This window comes from Mastigoproctus giganteus, chromosome 8, assembly GCF_048544385.1.
Source record: "Mastigoproctus giganteus isolate SK-2022 chromosome 8, ASM4854438v1, whole genome shotgun sequence".
Lineage (NCBI taxonomy): Eukaryota > Metazoa > Arthropoda > Arachnida > Uropygi > Thelyphonidae > Mastigoproctus > Mastigoproctus giganteus.
The window spans coordinates 131,241,537-131,262,414 of record NC_143582.1 but is presented as its reverse complement, the minus strand read 5'-3'; the positions used below and the strand labels follow the sequence as shown (position 1 = coordinate 131,262,414).

At 38.6% G+C, this 20,878-nt stretch overlaps 1 protein-coding gene across 1 annotated transcript in view; it reads left to right on the top strand.

Annotated features, from left to right (window-relative positions):
• Window positions 1-1,887: 1,887 nt before the first annotated feature.
• Orai (calcium release-activated calcium channel protein orai) overlaps window positions 1,888-20,878 on the top strand; it is an 87,475-nt gene continuing 68,484 nt past the window's right edge. Inside the window, exon 1 of the mRNA XM_090378916.1 lies at window positions 1,888-2,024. Coding sequence (XP_090235042.1) covers window positions 1,911-2,024 — 114 coding nt within the window. The 5' untranslated portion in view covers window positions 1,888-1,910. The remainder of the gene's footprint in view (window positions 2,025-20,878) is intronic.

Here is a 20,878-nt window from a genome sequence, read left to right as displayed (position 1 = left end):
CGAGGGTCTGCTGTATTTTCAGGCAGTACAAAATATTTTACCTGAAAATAATAATTGCTATTTCCATTATCGCTTTTATAACTATACTTTTATTTTTATAATCAAATTCTTATGTAGTCAGAAAATTGTATATATTCTTTCTGAAAACGAAAAGACAAAACTACTACTGCACGTACGTATTACATTTCCATCTCACTACTCTGTGGCCAGGATATAATCAATGTCGCGCATGCTCAGTCAAGTCGGAACTTCCCGTCAGAATACGATTCACGCGAGGTTGGAGCGAGCGTTGACTTGCTGGCTGCCGGTGACTCACAACACTAAAGAGCAGGATTACCAAAATTAGTATACAGGGTGTCTCAAAAATACACGGCATAACTTCAGGAATGAGTTCCTCATATGTGGACAATAAAAATATTTTATATCAACGTAGTTCCGGAAATGCTTGGTTTCCGAGTTTGAACGTCTGTCTATGACACTTAACTGTTCACATCACCTTATAGTAATTGTTCAAAATGTCCACTTCTGCCTGAATACAGGCCTCACATCGACGTCTCATGGATCGCGAAGACGATGCCAAATTCCTGGCATGTTTCGTATTGTCTCACAACCTGCCACAATTCGATTGCTGAGAGTTTTCACATCAGCTACCGGTGTCGGATACACCATTGACTAAATGACTCCACAAGAAGAAATCTAGTGGGTTTAAATTATGAAAGCGTGGAGCCCAGGCAGTTGGTCCACCTCTACCTATCCACTGACCAGGACACCTTCGATTCAGGTAATTGCGGGCTAGGTGGCTGAAATGTGTGGGAGCGCCATCGTGCAGGAAGTGTGCTTGTTGACGAATGATCAGTGGCGTGTCGTACAAGAAATCGGGCATGTTGTTTTCCAGAAAGATTCTGTACGCCTGACCACCTGTAAGTTTATTTGGAAGTACACGGAGCCCAAATAACTTATCACCAAAAACACCAGCCCAGATGTTGAGGTTGAATCGCTGGATGTGATGGAAGAATTGCATGTGGGTCTTCCTCAGCCCATACATGCTGATTGTGAAAGTTTTGGATTCCGTCTCGTGTGAACTGTGCTTCATCTGTGAATATCACTAAGACAGGAAAGTGAGGAGTTGTACTACCACACTGCTGCAAGAACCACTGGCAGAACATTACTCGCGCAGGGTAGTTTGCTGGTGACAAGGCCTGTACCCGTTGCAGATGGTAAGGATACAATTGGGGGTTCTCGCAACGCTCTCCAAATAATCGAACACTGAACAGCCAGTTGCATTGCTATTCTGCGTGTGCTGATTCCAGGAGTGGCATGCACAACATCCAAAATTTCCTCCTCTACTTCAGGAGTCGTATACCTTGGTCGTCCGTCGGCAGCACGAGGTGTAAAGGTCCCATGTTCACAAAGGCGGCGATGGATACCTTAAAACGTTTTCCTGTCTGGACATCTTCGTTCCGGGATCCTTTCGTGGTACAAACTACGAGCCTCCAGAGCATTGCCGTCCGCCAAACCGTACATAAAGTACACATCCGCTTGCTCCTGATTTGAGTACATGGTCGGAATGGAAAACCACCAGTTTCTGTCGGTACCTTGTGATGAAGGAAATCACCTGCGGGAGATAAGACATTCCAGGAACCAAGCACTTCCGCAACTATGTTGATATAAAATATTTTTATTCTCTACATATGAGGAACTCTTTCCTGAAGTTATGACGTGTATTTTTGAGACACTCCGTATAATATGTTTATTCATTTTTGAGGGAAACTGTTTCGTATAAAAGATGTAAAAGTAGAGTGACGTGTGCGGTCAATTTTCATTGTAACTGAGAGTCACTAATTTAATTTCTTGACACCAGGGCGCAAATATTATTTGAAGAGTACGCAGTGCAAACATTGAAGAAAGAAATGTCTAAATCAGAAAATAATGCTCATGCACTCTCTTGGAGAAGACTGCATCTGAGCAGAGCAAAACTAAAGGCTTCGAGTAGAACTTCTGCTTTGCTATCTGGGTTTGCGATGGTAAATACATTTAGGAATCGTCGTTTATTTGTTTATTGTAGTAGAACTTTAAGGCACAAGTTAGCTTGTTCGCATGAAACACGTGGAATACTTCATCCATCAACATCAACAAAAATGAGGGCTTTATTATATCAAATAACAATTAACCCTGAACCCCCAATTTTTGGCCACAGCTAATAACGTAATCTGCCAAATCAGTCTTAATTAAAAATGAAAACCAACTTTTTTTATATATATATTTTTTCACACTCATGAGGATAATAGGAAATAACGGCAGAAGATACTGACACAACCTACGCAAACGCGTGGCAACCTCGATTTTAATTTAAAAAGCCACTATACTCAGGGCCGTGCGGTAGATTTTCTCAGTATGATGCAAGTCTTCGACATGCCCCCCCCTTAATGGTTCAAATTGTATTTTGATTTCCCTGCTTATGCCGCCCCCTTACGGTGCCGCCTGATGCGGCTGCCTCTCTGTATCATGGTACGGACGGCCCTGACTATACTCTGCACATTATTAAAAGTGTTAGCCTTTGTCATTACGACATCAGCTTACAATGTACTACATAATTATAGCTTTATGATTATATGCAAGTAGGCATATGTAACAGTGTATTTTTATACTATATGAATTCCATAAAAAAAAAAAGAAGATTCCTGTTGAGGGCTCTGAAAATGCTCATCTGCCCATACAAAAGGGAATGTTTTTGTCTCATGATTGAGTAATGCAGCCTATCACATAAGAAAATAATAAAAACAAAAAAGAAATAAAAATGATAACCTCGGAATGACTGAAAAGGGATACAGCGATATCATTGCAATTTGCTTGTTACATAGAAATATAATTACAGTAATGCCCCTCTATATACTGTATTCCCAGGGGTTCACATCTGGTGAGTATGGGCTTGGCACACCCAGGGTCCTGAGCTGGATATCATCATTCTTCTCTTCCTTTGTGATCCCCTTATTTTGCTCTCTCTCTCACACACTCAGGGTAACTCAGAAATTTTTTTTTTTCACTGGTGCAGCATAAGCCTCAGGCTTCCTTGAACCCTATGGTTAATAATCATAATTACACTGATAGATTTTTTTTTTCAAAGTTTTATGTTTTTTTTTAATTGTTAATGCAAATAGGTGAACTTTGATTTTTAAATGAGGTGCTGATTCCCAATCTGTAATCGATTTTTCTCTATCACTAAATAAGAAAAATATAAAATATACTATCTATGTAATTTTTGGGTGGGCAGTGTTTTTTTTTTTAGCTGGTTCTATATAGGCTTGCTTCCTTGCATCATTTGTGAGTATTATTATATATAGCAAATAATTATATATAGCAAAATATAGTATTAACTATGTGTTATGAGCCTCAGCCCCCTAGAAGTAACCTAATACAGTAATTAACTGCAGTTCTAGTATTTATAAATATTAGCATTTCACTTTCATTCATTTTCTATCCCCCATTCCTAACAAAACCTGATATACTATAATCAGGCCCCCCATCCAAAATATCTAATTATCATATCAGTCCATGGTTGAGGCTTATTACAGACGCTTTCTCAGGTGTGTCAATCTAAGGCTTACTTCCCGAATTGAAAACACTTATTGGAACTGTTATTCAGGGACACTTGTGAGATAAATGGGCAGAATTTCAGTGAAGTCCAGTTGTTCTGTGATAGTTAAATCCTCTATTTGTACCTTCACTGTATGCGGGAGTCGAGGTGTGGTGTCCAAACCATGCAGAGGTTTCAAGTGGTGAAACCCATTTTTAATCTCCACAGCAAAGCTCAGGCAAATCCCATCTCTTCCATCAAGCAGTATAAGTGATATTTTTTGAGGTTATGATGGGCATCAAATAGTGAGATCTGATTTTATATTTAGAGGGTACATCCATAAAACAGTGATTGCAGGCCAGACAGTAGATAGTCCACCAGACTGAACCTATTGGTAACTCTAGGATGCATCCAGATCAGCTGTATAATTTTGCTGCTTTTACTTTTCAAATATTGACTGGAGAAAGTCTGGGCAGTATTTATGTGGGGGGGGGGGGAAGGGTGCATTGACAAGGCCGTGTTATGTTGGATATATTCTTCCTGTGTATATGCCATATCCAAAATTTCATTACTTCCCCCTCCCCCAACTCTACTTTTACTTTACTACTGAATATATCATGATTAGTCAAACTAATAGAGAAAACTTATCTGCAAAAAGATCTGATCTGCCCAAACACCTTGTTCATTTCACAAGTATGCATGGTCTCAGTTCCAGGCTGATGTCCATTTCCACTTAGTTTGCCAAGCCCCACTTATTTTTTCTGACAGAATCTCAATTATCAGTTGCCTCAACCATCCCATCTCAGTTGGATGGGATGCCATCTCAGTTGTTTTAATTATTTGCTGTGCAATTCCTTTCACTTACAAATATCCACTCTGATATTCCTTGTCAGATTCAGTAATTTGGGGTGGGCAGGAGCAGCAGTGCGTAGCACATGCTTCTTGATTAGACTGGGGTTCGAGCCTGTGCCCACCAAATACGGAGGATGCGGAAAGGTCAGGAAATGACCACCGCATATCCCCGGAGCAATATGGCCTTAGTTGCTAATGCTCCTAAAAACCAAATAATAACAGTAATTTGGAACCTTCCCATTTCAATCTTCTCAGGCTTAAAATCTCTGTACACCATTCTGTTGAATTCATTTGTTGCTTCCATTGTTCTCTCAGCTAGAACCCTTTAACTTCCTCTCTTAAAAGTTTACTTTCTCCAGTCTAATTTTCCTAACAACAAGATTATTTTCCTTGGCCATTTTCACGTTCACAACTCCAAATAGCTTCAATTTTCTAGTCACACAGATCCAGCTGGTTGAGATACTGAGACTTTGCAGGCTACTAATGACCACACAGATTTTTAAATTTATCTACCAGAATACCAGACAATCCTAAACACAAACACTACACTCTTAAAATCTTTTTCTCATAAACAACCCTTCAAAGTACATGGTCAAGGTGATTGGTCTTCTGGACACCTCAGATCACAACTTTGTGATGGTCTCTTTTCTAACGGAGCCTTTCTCTCTATTAGAATTCAAAATGGGATGGGCTATGAGATTTCTTTTCCTTGGTTGAATTAATGTTTTAAAATCTCGTGATGTTAATGTTTGCTCAGATCGCATCAGTGAAAATTTTCTTGTAGGAAGTAGGAATCTTGTCCTTTATCTAAACCTTTGTTTTCCAATTAATGCTAACATTGTTCAAGATAATGTTGCATATTGTAATTTGCTTGCATTCAAATCTCCAGGCTCATTTCCTGCCAACACTAAAAGTTTACAATTGTAAAGCAGTTATTAATTAATCCATACTAGATTTTGAACAGGCTAAGAGTAGAAAACTTGCTTCTTGTCCAAATGGTTGTTGAGCATTCTGATCTCTTCCCAGAGCCACTGTCTGCAATTTTTGCCCATTTATACCCCCATCTCTGTTAAAAAATGATGGCTCCATTGCCACATAAGCTAAAGATAAAGCTGACTTATTAGCATCCTACTTTTCTTCTATCTCTTGTATTGACAAACTTTGTAAACTACCTCCTACAATTCCCAGCACACTCCACTCATGTAGTTTCCTTCAAAAGGATGTCAGTAAAATTGTGAACAATCTTGATGCCAAGAAAGCTGCAGGTCCTGATGTTATTTCTCCACGTTTCTGAAAACCTGTGCTACTGAACTTACATTCTGTGTCACTTTTTTTAATTTCATATTCTGCTGGTGTTTCTTAATGTCACCTTTTGATACTTCCTTATTCTACTAGTGCACTTGGATATTTGTTCATTTCCAGCCAGTTCCTGTAAAGGGTGACAATTCTTTCCCATCCAGTTATTGTTTCGTTGCATTTACCTCTACTCTTTCCACAGTAATTGAAAAATCCCTAAAATTCCAAACTCCTAACTAACCATAGGGGTTCATATCTGGTGAGTATGGGCTTGACAAACCCAGGGTCCTGAGCTGGATATCATCATTCTTCCCTTTCTTGGTGATTTCTTTCTACTTCTGACTCGTTTCTCTCTCTCTCAGGGTAATTCAGAACTTTTGGCTGGTGCAGCATAAGCCTCAGACTTCCTTACAGCATATGCCTAATAATAATAATAACCATCTTGAAACCTTCCATCTGATCTGTTGATCCACTGGTGATATATTGGATTTTGTTACCCATCTGTTGGCAATTGCAATTGTAAAGTTTAGTGAAACTCAGGCAATTTCTCTTGATATTTCCAAGACTTTTCTCGTGGAGCTGTACCATCTTATGGACTGTTAATTGTTTTTTGCAATTAAGTATCCAGTTTCTCTCTGACCGCTTGCTATGGATGATGATAGGTTACTGGACTGTCTTCTAACTTTTAGACTAATGCTGACATTCTGGTTCATATTTTTTCTCCCACTCTTTTCCCCTTGTATATTAATGATCTATTTCCATAGACTAGAAATCGTAGTTTTGCTGATAATAGCCAGTGCCGTCGTGAGATATTTTTGCACCCTAGGCAAATCAATCATTTGCCTAGGGCATATAGATTAACCATTTTAAATTAAATAATCTGCATGACGGCCAAGCACCCCTACCCAAACGGCACCCTAAGCATTTGCCTGGATGCCTACCATACCACGACAGCACTGATAATAGCACATTGCATTCCATCTTCAGGTATGAGAAACATTGCTCTGCACAAATAGTTTCAACTTCATGAATATCTGCTAGCAATTTTTTAAATGCTGATCTTCGGTAATTCTCTAATGGGGAAACACAACCTAGTTAATTTCATTTGTTCTAAAACTCATTTCTTTCTTTGTTATATTTTGCAAAAAGGAACCCTCTGCTCTTATGCATATCTTCACTGACATAGATTTCTGGACAAGATCATATATCTTTATTAGGGATTATCATGACTTCTAATCTCTTTCTCTTTGCATAAACATAAATATTGCTTCCTATGCATCTAAAAAACTAGGTTTGTTCTTTTGTTGTCAATGTTACTTTTTGTCCGAACAACTCACTCTCTAGACATCTTGAATATGCTCTATCTAGGAATATTGTTCCCAAATCTGGTGTCCTCCCCAAACTTCTCAAGCTTCTAGACTTCATTCAGAAGAGGGCAGTGAGGTTAATTAATGACTCATCTCTGACAAAGTCTCTCCACTGTTTTTCTCATAGATGTTCTGTTTCTGCTGTATGACTTTTCTATTGATACTTCCACGAACACTGCTGTTATGAAATGGCTTTGTTACTCCCTCCACTTTCAAACCAGTGCAAACATGTGCCACAACCAGTCAGTATTCATTTACCGTTGAACTTCTAACTCACAGAACCAAATTTTCTTTCTTTTCATTTATTCCTTCAACTTCTGTTTTGTGGAACAATTTTCCTTCACATATATTTCATGAAAATTACAGTCTATGGAAATTAGAGTATCAACAAGTGTCTTCTGTTTTCTCAACCTTTAAGCCATACACTACTAAATGCTAGATGATGGTAGATGAATGTCTGTCCTCTAACTTTTAGACTAATGCTCCACTGCTCCTCCCCAGTTCATATTTTTTCCCTTGTATATTAGTGATCTTCTTCCACTGACTGGAAATCCTGTCTGTAGTTTTGCTGATAATAGCACATTGTATTACACCTTCCAGTATGAGAAACACTGCACTGCACAAATAGTCTCAATTGCTAGCAGATGAATGTCTGCCAGCAATTTTTTTTATGCTGATCTTCAGGTAATTCTCCAGTGTTCTAATTTATGTCCTTAATTTATGCCCTAATACCATTTGTGTTTGGGATTTGATAAAAAAAAAAAAAATCAAAGCATTTCCTTATTTAGGGTGGTCCCATTTTTTGCAGGATTCATTAGATGTGGTGATTCTCTTTGGGCCTTTCATTTTTTTTTTTTTTTTTAGGTGCATTAATCATATTTATATAATATTGGTGTGAACACACCATAGATCACTCTTAAAGGCAAAATCAATGGTGTAAAGGGGCATAATTTTATCTGTATCTCATATTGTGCTCCTCCTTCACAACGAGTTGTCATTTATTGCACTACCTCAAATAAGTAACGCTTCACTAAAAGAGAAGACTATTGTCTTCCCTTTTTTGCCTTTAAGAGTGATCTATGGTGTGTTCACACCAATGTTATATAGATTATTTGTACACTTAAATCTATGATGCCTTGTTACATTGAGTTTAACTTATACATTAATGATATTTGTACAAAATTTACTGTCTTACAATTTCTTTATAAAGTGGGATTATGACTGCTACTTCAAAATGTTTGATAAATCACTGATGAGATTTCATGAATCTTCCTTGCTATCTATTTATACCACTGTTTGTTTGTGGGCTTTACGGCCAAGGGCAACATGGCCATAATCCACTTATTTGTACTACATCTAGAACTTTATATCTGCCCATGTCGTAACCCACAAATTACTTACAACCCATTCTGTTTTTAATTCAGTACCACAAAGCATATAAGTAATTTTGGGGTTCTATTTCCAAAAATCTTAACCTAAATAAATCTTTTATTTTGCTTCAATTAAACATAGCTCCCCACTTTTCTGAACATCTGTAAAGCTAAGGTTGTGTAAAGTGGGGGGGGGGGGGTTGCAAATTGCAAAACACAGCTATAAGAAAAGGAAACGCACTCTGAAAATAAACAATGCACCTGGACTCCCTTGATACCATTTTATCTCCTACATGAAGCCTATCAAACTCTTCTGGATGAAGTACTTCTTGGTGCTCATGATTAACCACTCTCATGATCTTGATCATCATTATCATCCATTTTCAGTGCACTGCAGGATGAAGGCCTCTCCAGCAACTTTCCAGTTCCTTCTGTTTTGTGCAATGGCCATCCATTTACTACCCACAAATTCATGAATTTCATCTATCCATCTCCGCCGTTGTCTTCCAGGTTTTCTTCTAGCTCCTCTTGGGTACCATTCTGTATTTTCTTAGTCCATCTGTCATCATGTCTTCGAGCTATGTGTCCTGCCCAAGACCATTTTAGTTCTTTAGTCTTGATAAGAATGTCCTTTACATGAGTTTGCTGCCTAATCCATGTGTTTCTCTTCTTATCTAACAGTCTGATTCCCATTATAATTTGTTCCATTCTTCATTGTATAGTTCTCAGCTTCTCTTCCATTCCTTTGGTTTGTTTGTTTGTTTGTTATTTGGTTTTTAGGAGCATTAGCAACTAAGGCCATATTGCTCCGGGATATGCGGTGGTCATTCCCTGACCTTTCCGCATTCTCCGTATTTGGTGGTGACGGGCTTGAACCCCGGTCTAATCAAGAAGCGTGTGCTATGCATTGCTGCTCCTTCCCACCTGGCTACGGAGGCACCGCTTCCTTTGGTGAGTGCCCAAGTTTCACTTCCCTAAGTCATGGTGGGGAGTATATATTAATTCATTATTTTACATTTCAGACAAACTGGGATATTGCTCTTCAGTATATGACTATATTTCCTAAATGCTATCCATCCAAAATTTATTCTTCTCTTGACTTCCAGCCATTTATCATTATTACAGCTAATAGCTTGTCCCAGATAAGTATATGACTCCACCATTTCAATTACTGCTCATTCAATCATTAATTCCTTTCTGTGGCATACTTTTTCATCATTACTTTTGTTTTAGCCATATTCATCTTTAGTCCAAAATCCTTACTAACTTTGCATAACTGATTAAGATTTTCCTCTAATTCTTTGGGATTGTTGCTTATGACCACAATGCCATGCACATCGTAAATGGTTTAGGTACTATCCATTCACATTGACTCCTTTCTGTGACCAGTCTAATCTTCTGAAAGCTTCCTCAAGGGAAAACAGCTTCGGAGATACTGTCTCCTTGTCGAACTCCTTTCTCGATTTTAAATTTGCTACTGTCTTTGTCTAGTCTAATAAAGGAGGTAGAGTTCTCATATATTTTCTTCAAAATCATAATATATGGGGTATCTATGACTTGTCTTTCCAGTGTCTGAAACATTGCCTTTTGCTGTATGGAGTCAAATGCCTTTTCATAGTCCACAAATGACTGGCATAATGGTGTTTTATATTCATTTGCTTTCTCCATTAGCTGTGATATTACATGAAGGTGATTCGTAGTTGAGAATCCTGTTCTAAAGCCAGCTTGCTCTTTCGGTTTATTCTCATCAAGTATTCTTTGTAATCTGTTAGTAATGACCCTTGTGAACAACTTGTAGATATGGGATAACAAGCTAATTGGTCTATAATTTCCAATTTCTGATTTATCTCCTTTCTTATGCAGCAAAACTATGATTGCGTTATTCCACTGCTTAGGCGTCACACCTTTTTTAATGCATTTTGTGAACAGCCTTGCCAGTTTTTGTGTTATGTCTCTTCCTCCCAATTTTAACAACTCTACAGTAACTTCATCATTCCCCGGGGCTTTCTGATTCTTCATTTTCATCAATGCATGTTCTACCTCATCAGGAAGAATATCAGGTATGTCATATGTGTTGCCAATTTGAGATCCATCTTTCCCATTACTGGCATCATTCCCTTGCTCCTTGTATAATTCTCTATAGTAGTCTTCTACTATTTGAATTATGCCTTCTCTGCTATTTATAAGTATACCATCGCTATTCTTCAGTTTCAGTATCATTTGTCTTTCTGTATTACTGCTCATGGCTGTTGATTTAAGTCCTTTGTTTCCCCTTAAGGTTTGTTTTACTTTTCTTGTGTTAAATCTTCTTATGTCCTCTCTGAGTCTCTTTCTAATGGCTTTGCATAACTAAGTATACTCAATTTTCTCCTTGTTAGTGTTTATCTTGCTCTTCATTTGTTGCTTCGTTTCATCATAACAAGCGTTTCATGACTAATTTTTTCTTCTTTGGATTTCTTTTCCCTTATAGGTTTCTTGGGCTTTATCACTTTCAGAAAGTTGTAATATTCCTCGTCCATGTCTTGAGCAGTCTTCAGAAGCTCGAACTTGTTCTTAAGTTCCAGTACATACTGCTCTTTCTCCTCTTCTGTTATCTCAAAGACCATCATATTATTTACTTGAGCCAGTTTTTTCCTTTCCTTTCTTACATCTATATCAAGTGTGCATCTTACCATTCTGTGATCGCTTCCAACATTTACCTTATTCAGGATGGTAACATCATTCAAGATATATCTTCTGTTAGTGAGGATGAAGTCGATTTCATTAGTTATTAATCCATTTGGACTCTTCCATGTCCACTTTCTGTTCGCCCTTTTCTTAAAAAAAGTTCTTTTTTTTTTATGTAAACCCCGAACACGAGAGGTATTAGAACCTATAGTATTTAGTAGCGTGCCTGGGTTGGAGATTGAGAAGACGAAATAAGATATTTGTTGGCGCTGGAATTGAACTTCTGTAGACTGTAATTTTCAGGAAATACATATGAAGGAAGGTTGTTCCAGAAAACGACAGTTGAATGAATAAACAAGGAAGATGAAAAGTTGGTTCTGTTAGTTTGAAGTTGGACATTAAATGGATTTTGGCTGGTGGCGACACATGTTCGGACTGTTTTGAAAGAAAGAGCAGGAATTATAGAAGCCAGTTCAGAAGAACAGTGCTCATGGAAGTATCTGAAGGTACGTCTATGAGACAGCGAGTGGAGAGACTCTGTTAGAGATAAATCATTAATTAACCTAACTGCCCTCTTCTGAATGGAATCAAGAAGCCTGAGAGAGGTTTTGGGGGCACCACCCCAGATGTGGGAACAATATTCCAAGGCTGGGCGGATTTGCAATTTATACAGAGTGAGCAGTTGTTTGGAAGAAAAGTAACGCTGAGAGCGAAAGAGAAAACCAAGTTTTTTAGATGTAGAGGAAGCAATATTTGTAATGTGCTTGTGCCAAGAGAGATTAGATGTCTGGGTAATCCCCAAAAGAGATATATCATTTTGCCTAGAAATCGGAGTGTCACTAAAGATAAGCACAGGAGCAAAAGAATCCTTTTTGCGAGATATAAGACAAGACTGAGTTTTAGAAGGGTTGAAATCAACTAAGTTGTCTTTGCCCCACTGGAGAGTTACCTGAAGATCGGCATTTAAGGAATTGGCAGCAGATTTTCTAGAAGTTCTCAAAATGAAAGTGGAATGCAATGTGTTATCATCGGCAAAACTATGGATAGGATTTCCAGTCAATGGAAGAAGGTCATTAATATTCAAGAGGAAAAGAATGGGAGAAAGAACTGAACCTTGGTGGACACCGGTATTAGTGGAGAAGTTAAAAGACAGAGAGCCATTTAACATCACCCTCAGTGAGTGATCAGAGAGAAAACTGGATAACCAATTACGAAAAACAGTTTGCAAACCATAAGATGGAAACTTCTTTAGAAGACCTTTATGCCAAACATGATCGAAAGCCTTTGAGATGTCGAGCAATTACTTGTGTTTCACCGAACTTTTCCATTGAATTAGTCCATAAATGGGTAACATAAGCCAGAATATCACCAGTGGATCGACACTTACGGAACCCATACTGGTGATCGTTGATCAGAAGGTTTCTGGGTAGTTTAAGAGTTGGCGGTTAATTAATTTCTCCATTACTTTAGAAAGAGTAGAAGTAATTGCAATGGGACAATAATTGGATGGGAGGGATTTGTCACCCTTTTTAGGAACTGGCTGGATATGAGCAAATTTCCAAGCAGAAGGAAAAACACCTTTGGAATAAGAAAGTGAAAAGAGGTGGCAAAGAATAGGAGTAAGTTCAGGAGCACAGGTTTTGAGAATAAGTGGAGAAATACCATCGGGACCTGGAGCTTTCTCAGCATCAAGATTTGTCAAAATCCTTCTGACATCCTTTTGACGGAAGACCAGAGGAGGCATTGAATGGAGCGTGTTGGGAATGGTGGAAGGTGTTTTACCAAGATCATTAATACATGAGAATTGGAAGAAAAATAGGATGCTAGCAGGTCAGCTTTATCCTTGGCTGAAGTGACAACAGTACCATCTGGTTTGGACAGAGGTGGGAGCAGAGATGGGCAAAAGTTGCGGCCAATAGCTTTGGCAAGAGACCAGAATACTCGGCTACCATTAGGGCAAGAAGCAAGTTTTCTACTCTTAGCCTGTTCAAACTCTAGTTTTGACTGATTAATAACTGCTTCACAATTGTGGCGAGCTTTGGTGTGGGCAGATAATGAAACTGAAGAATTAGAAACAAGTCAATTAGGATATGCAACATTCTTCTCTTGAACAGCCTCAACACATTTATTCAAAAACCAAGGTTTAGATAAAGGACGAGATTTTAAAGTGGAGTGTGGGATAAAGGATTCCATTCCTGGAAGAATAATTTCACTGACACGATCTGAGCAAATGTTGACATAGAAGTTTTGAAACTAATCCGACCAAGAAAAAGAAGAAAAGAAGTCTCGCAGGTTATCCCATTTTGCATTCTTGTAATGCCAAACAACACGAGGTTGGGAATAGCCACGAGATAAGGGTTCCATTTGAGAAAGAGACAATCACCAAATTTTGATTTGAAGTGCCTAAAGGACCTCTCACTTCGACCATGTACTTAGAAGGGTTGTTTGTGAGAAAAAGATCAAGCATATTGGCTGTATGATTAGAATTGTCCGGTATTCTTGTAGGTAAATGAACAATCTGTGCAAGGTCATTAGTAATTGCAAAACCTCAGCATCTCGACCAGCTGGATCGGTGTGACTAGAAAACGGAAGCCAGCTGGAGTTGTCAACATTAAAATCACCAAGGAAAATTACCTCACTGTTAGGAAAGTTGGACTGGAGAAAGTCAAGTTGCAGAGGAAGTCAGAGCTCCAAGTGATTAGTGGATTTGGGAGAACAGTAGAGACAACAGATGAATTTGACACAATGAGGTAGAGAGATTTTAAGCCAGAGAAGATCAAAGAGAGGAGATTCCAAATTACCAAGTCTCTGACAGGGAATATCAGAACGGACATATGCACAAGTACCACCTTTGAGGCGAAAGGAATCATACAGCGAATAATTTAGGCATCTGAGATGAGCAATAGTTGAATCAACCGATAACTGAGATTCTCTCAGAAAAAGTGCATGGGGTTTGGCAGACTGCAAGTCTGCCAAAACCCATGCTGGAAATGGACATCGTTGAGATTAGAATTGAGACCACGTATATTTGTGATATGAATTAGGAAGTGCTTGGGAGGTTTAGATCTTTTTGCAGATAATCTTGTTCTATTAGTTTGACAATTCATGGTGTATTCAATAGTAAGAAAAAGTGTCTGGGACATGCTGTGTGAAGTAATGAAATTTTTGGATATGGCGTACACACGGTAAGAATATACCGAGATCCTTGACATAATGTGGCCTCGACAATGCTCCCCGCATACACACTGCTCGGACTACCTTCTGTCATTATCTGGCAGAGTAGAGGTAGCAAGATTATACACTAGCTGATCCGGAAGCCTCCTAGGAATTACCAATAGGTTCGGTCCGGTGTACTAACTTGCGGCTGTCCTGCGAACACTGTTTTAGAGCTGTACCTTCGAAATGTAAGGAATATTGGAAGGAATATAAGTGTTCATTACTGACAGTCCTTGAGATTCTGCAAATTCCACAAGTCTTTCACCTCTTTCATTTCTTTCACAAATTCCAAAATTTCCTATAGTTTCCCTTTCTGTGCTGTTTTGTCTTTTTCCAACCTTAGCATTGAAGTCTCCCATAATAATAGTGTATTGGGTTTTCTGCTCATCTAGAAGACTCAATTTCGGTGTACATTTCTTCTACATCTTCATCATTATGGTTCGATGTTGGTGCATAAATCATTATAACCTTTAGCTTGTACCTCTTAGAAATCTTGAGTATTAGTCTTGACACCCTTGGTGATGTACTTTTGAATTCCAAAATGTTTTTTTTATATCTTTATGGATCAGAAACCCAACTCCGCCTTCGCTCCTTTCACTGTTTCCATTGGTGTACGGCATATTTCCACTCAATAAACTTATAAGTGATTCATTTCTTCTTCTTGTTTCAGCCAAACCGATGATATTCCAATTCACATTTTCTAGTTCTTTTTCCGGCTCTAATATCCTGTCTTCACCAATGAGCGATTTTATGTTGTAACAGGCTAAGTTCAGTTTCCATGCATGGCAGCCTGGTCGTACCCAGAGGTTCTTAGCACCCTCTGCTTCCACTCTGATTCTCTCGCTGCCGTAATAGGGGGGAGTGAAAGCTGCTGGGGAATGAGGGCCATTTGTTTCGTCGTGCTGTCATATACTGGAGGGTTTGGTCTTTTCCTCTTCACGCTGGCCAGGCATCTTAAAGTTGATTTTGATATCTACAAATTTTAACATCCCAACGTATATCTTCATTGACATCATTTCAGAAAATCAAAAATAAAATAATTCCAGTACTGATCCTTGAGATATCTCACTTGTTCCAACATTAGCTCAATCTGAAGAGCAGCCATTAATTATAACCTTCTGCCTCTTGCCCTTTGGCTACCCTGCAATCCATCTGTTTGTGATTCCAACATGTCCCAGATTACACAGTAATCTCTTTGATGGGACTGTGTCAAATGCATTGCTAAATTCCAACTGTCGACAACAATATTTCCTACATCCAACTGATGAGTGACTGTCAGATTTACCATTAATTCAAAATCTGTAATTACTCAACTGATAGGATTTATAGAGACAGAATTTTTAGCTGGATTTTGATACATATATATAAGCCCTAAAGGTTGAAATAAAAGATCCAGTAGTTTAATGAGAGAAAGCATTTGTCAAGATCAATTTTATAGAAACAATACTGAAAATTTTTAATGAACTGCAATATGGATTACAAGCATGAAAAACAATAGATAACTCGTAAATAAATATTTCAGATCTTAATACTTAACATCAGTATCTGAAAATCTGATTTCTCTATTTAAATCCAAAACAGATTTAAATATAAAAATCAGAAACAACCAGCAGTTTTCTTTAGTTATTAAGACTGTTTACATCTAATTGTATCAATTTTTTCTTTGTCTTTTATTAAAATTTTTTTCTTGGTAAAATTTTTCTATTATTTGAAAATATTTTCTAGAAACTTGATCAAAAGATTGTGCGAACACTCACTTGCTCACTCGTGGTTGGTGCATTATAGCCTAGGATGCTGTTGCACCAGTAAAACCAAACTAAACTAAACCAAACACAGGGTCAAATGAAAATCTTATAGTTAGAAGCCCATGACAGTATAGTTGGCTTGCCTCGTCACTGATTTAGAGAGATTTCAAGTTATTTACTTGTATTTCAGCCAAAAAAATGTGTAAATTATATTAGTAGTAGTAAAATGATGTATGGAAGCAAGGTTATAACAAAATCAGCCATAAAAACAAAAACATATATTTCCACTTCCACAGCACAAGGTCATAATTTAGCATTAGCATTAGTAAAGGCACATAATGCAAGAAAGCAAACATGTGACTGTTAATCTATTAGTCTGTGTATCCCTCCAAGCTAGCAGTTTCCAACCCATTTAATGCTGCCTTGATTGCATCAGCAAATATTCTTGTACTCCTTCTATATAAGTGTATTAATTGTAGAAGCAGTCTCTCCTGTTAGCAAGGACATACTACGTTGAGAAAAATTCTACCCCACAAGCCTTGTACAAAATCTCAGGGACCAAATTGATTGACATAGTTCTTATAATATACTCTCTCCTATCATCTGCATAGAATTGTAGACACTTTCAGATTTAACCCTAACTCGCAACTTTTTTCAATATTGATCTCTACTTGTTAAATAAGTCTGCAGATCTACTCTTAATATCATTAGCACCAATGTGTACAACAGTGTCACCTTTTGTGCCCCTAAAAGATGGTGTCTGCTCTACAATGTCATCAACGTTTGCCCCTGGGAGACTTAGTTACACTCTAAGCTTGCCTGAGCATTCATCCCTAACCTCAAAGGGAGAACCCTTTCCTTACCTAGTGAAGAGTTAGTGTAAAAACAGTATGTTCAATACCATGCACCAAAGTGTTTATGAAATAGAAAAAAATTCCTTAGACTGTATAGAATTTTATATCCACATGCAAGCTAAAAAGACAATTTTTAAACAAAGAGAAAATTTGAAAAATAGCTCATTCTTGTTAGATGAACAGATAGTAGTAATAATGGAGGCATACTTATGGCTGTTTTTTTTTGGGCTGATGCTACATCAGCATCAGCCCAAAAAAAAAAAAAAAAAAAAAAAAAATTTCACACATTCCATTCCCTCTAGAAGTTTGTCCAGTTCCTCTTTGAATTTCTTTAAGTAATCAACTTTCACAATGACAGATGGAAGTTTGTTCCAGCAATTAACCACCCGCTGGATACAGGCAAATTTCCGAGAATCTATTCTACAACTATCTTTGCTCAATGTGAATTTATGCCCCTCAGGTTCGTAATCTGAGGAAGCGGAAGAATCCCATCAGAATTCGACATGCTCAACCCATTCAAGGCCTTATACACCTCAATCAGATCACTTTGCACGTGCCTAGTCCCCAGATGCTGGAATTTGCAGAACTGAAACCTTTCTTGGTAAGAGGATCACTTTGTTCCCCCTTACCAATCTTGTTGCCCTTCTCTACTTGATCAAGCAACTCTACATCCTTCCAAAAATGAGGCCTCCAGACTTGTACACAGTATTCAAGGCATGGCCTGACCATTGCCTTATACAAAAGGATAACACTTCCTTTTTCTTACTAGCAAAATTCCTGTATATCATTGACAATACCCCATGACCAGCTCTGTAAGCCTATCTGCATTGTTCAGAAAACTTCATATCTGACTGCACAATTACTCCCAGATCATTTTCATTTTCTACCACCCTAAGTGTAGTACCACACAGTTGGTTTGTTTCTCTGGGGTTATTTCTAACCATAAGCAGTACTTTGTATTTGTCACTGTTACCACTTCTCAGCCCATCTGCCAAAATTTTTTAGATCCTGTTGCAGTAGCACACTGCCAATCTCTGAATTACGTAAGGGTTGCATTCCTGAACTCTGTGTAAGTCGAAATTTCCCTAAATGCTTATGCAGCACTTGCAAATTTGATTGAAGCAAAAAAGAACTGTTCAACAAACATGTAAATAGAATTATTGATTCAATTTTTTTTTATCTCGTGCGCAGGAAAAATTGCAAAATATAAAAAAATTTCAAAATTATAAAATTACAAAAAGATGGGAGACAGGTATAATGTCAGCAAGTTTTACCTTTCGAGCATCGCTGCCAGAATTAACTCTCCAGCTGATAAGTCTGCTGCAGCAGAAGTTTAGGGCTGTGGAGATTTAGAAGGGGTTTTTTTCCAACAAATCACAAAATTTCTCTGCAGCTGTAGAATCGGCACTGGTGACTTAGTAGAGGCATACAATGCAAGAAAGAAAGCTTATGCAGCATCAGCCAAAAAAAAAAAACGCTCCCATTTCACCTCTCCGTTTGTTCCAAATACCTGTACAGCTCAGCCTTAAATTTATTTAGGCTAACAACTTCCACAACAAAAGATGGAAGTCTGTTCCACCAATCAACTCCCCGCTGGCTAAAGGCAAACTTCTGCACATCTATCGTACCAATGTCTTTCCTCAATTTGAATTTATGCCTTTCATGTGATTATTCTAAGCAAGAAGAAGAATCCCATCAAACTTGAATGGTTTGAGCATGCTCAAACCATTCAAGGCTTTATACACCTCAATCAGATGACCTCGCAGGTGCCTAGTCTCCAGACACTGTAATCTGCAAAACTTAAGCCTTTCTTTGTAAGAGCAACCCATCATTCCATTCATCACTAATCTTGTTGCCCTTTGTACTCTTTCCAACAGCTCTCATTCCTTCTTAAAATTAGACCTCCAGACCTGTATACAGTACTCAATGTGTGGCCTGACCATTGCCTTACACAAGGGGATAATCACCTCCTTATCTCTGCGAGAAAAATTCCTGTATATCATTGAAAAGACACCATGACCTACTCTTGCAGACCATGTGCACTGCTCAGAAATCTTCATATCTGCCTGCACAATTACCCCCAGATCCTTTTCATTCTCTACCACTGTCAGTGTAGCCAGAGATTTATTACTTACTCTGGGGTTACTGCTTCGCATGTGTAGTACTTACCTTTGCCAATATTAAACTTCATTTGCCACATCTCAGCCCATCTGCTCAACTTTTCTAGATCCCGTTGCAGCAGTGTACAGTCATTATTGTCCTTAACAACCCTGGCCAACCTTCGTATCGTCTGCACATTTGGACATTAAGCCTGATATACCATCATCAATATCATTTATAAATACAGAAAACAACAATGGACCCAACACTAAACTCTGAGGAACTCCACTAATAACATTAGTCCTTGAGGTTGTCACAGACATTCTCTCAGATATGCCAGACAAGCTGTACTTGCTACTTGCGAGTCTAAAATGCTGATGGAACTGATATTCGGGTGACACTCAAGTCAAGTGGACCCAATTTCAGCAAAGTCTAGATGGTTTGTGACAGCCAAATCCTCTGCTTGCACCTTCACAGTGGTGGGACTGTTAGTAATCCTGGGTATAACCTCCATGCACAAGTACATGGTGGGTGACCACCCAGGTGTGAACCAACGTAAGCAGGGGTCAAGGCGTGGCGCCCACACCAAATGGAGCAACGCCGCCCCTCTATATTACCAGGCAGTACTAGGTGGTAGATGACTCTCATCAATCGGTGAAATACCACCACTTTGCTCATTGGAGGCTTGAAGTGGTGGAATCCATGTTTAGTCTCTAGAGCTAAGTTCCGGTCAACCCTTCCCTATCTCTTCCATCATGCAGTATGATTGATGACTTTTGATGTTATGATGAACGTCATGGTGAGATCCAATATTCCTTACATTTCGAGGGTACAGCTCTAAAATGCTGTTCGTAGGCCGACTGCTAGTTAGTACACTGGACCGAACCTATTGGTAACTCTCTAGGAGGCTTCCGAATCAGCTGGTGTATAATTTTGCTACCTCTACTCTGCCAGATAGTGACTGGAGGGAGTCCGAGTAGTGCGTATTCGGGGAGCATTGTCGAGGCCACGTTATGTCAATGATCTTGGTATATTCTTACCACGTGTACGCCATGTCCAAAAATTTCATTACTTCATACAGCATGTCCCACCCACTTTTTCTTGCTATTGATTACACCATGAATTGTCAAACTAATAGAGCAAGCTTATCTGCGAAAAGATCTAAACCTCCCAAGCACTTCCTAATGCATATCACAAATATACATGGTCTCAATTCTAATCTCAACGATGTCCATTTCCACTTGCAGTCTGCCAAACCCCATGTACTTTTTCTGACAGAATCTCAGTTATCGTTGATTCAACTACTGCTCATCTCAGATGCCCAATTATTCGCTGTATGATTCCTTTTGCCTCAAAGGTGGTACTTGTGCATATGTCCATTCTGATATTCCCTGTCAGAGACTTGGCAATTTGGAATCTCCTCTGGCTTTTGGAATCTCTCTACCTCATTGTGTCAAATTCATCTGTTGTCTCTACCGTTCTCCCAAATCCACTAATCACTTGAAGCTCTTTGACTTTTTCCAGTCCAACTTTCCTAACAGTGAGGTAATTTTCTGTGGTGATTTTAACGTTCAAAACTCCAGCTGACTTCCATTTTCTAGTCACACCGACCCAACAGGTCGAGATGCTGAGGCTTTTGCAATTACTAATGACCTAGCACAGATTGTTCGTTTACCTACAAGAATACCGGACAATCCTAATTATACAGCCAATATGCTTGATCTTTTTCTCACAAACAACCCTTCTAAGTACATGGTCGAAGTGAGAGATCCTTTAGGCACTTCAGATCACAACTTGGTGATTGTCTCTTCTCCAATGGAACCTTTATCTCATGGCT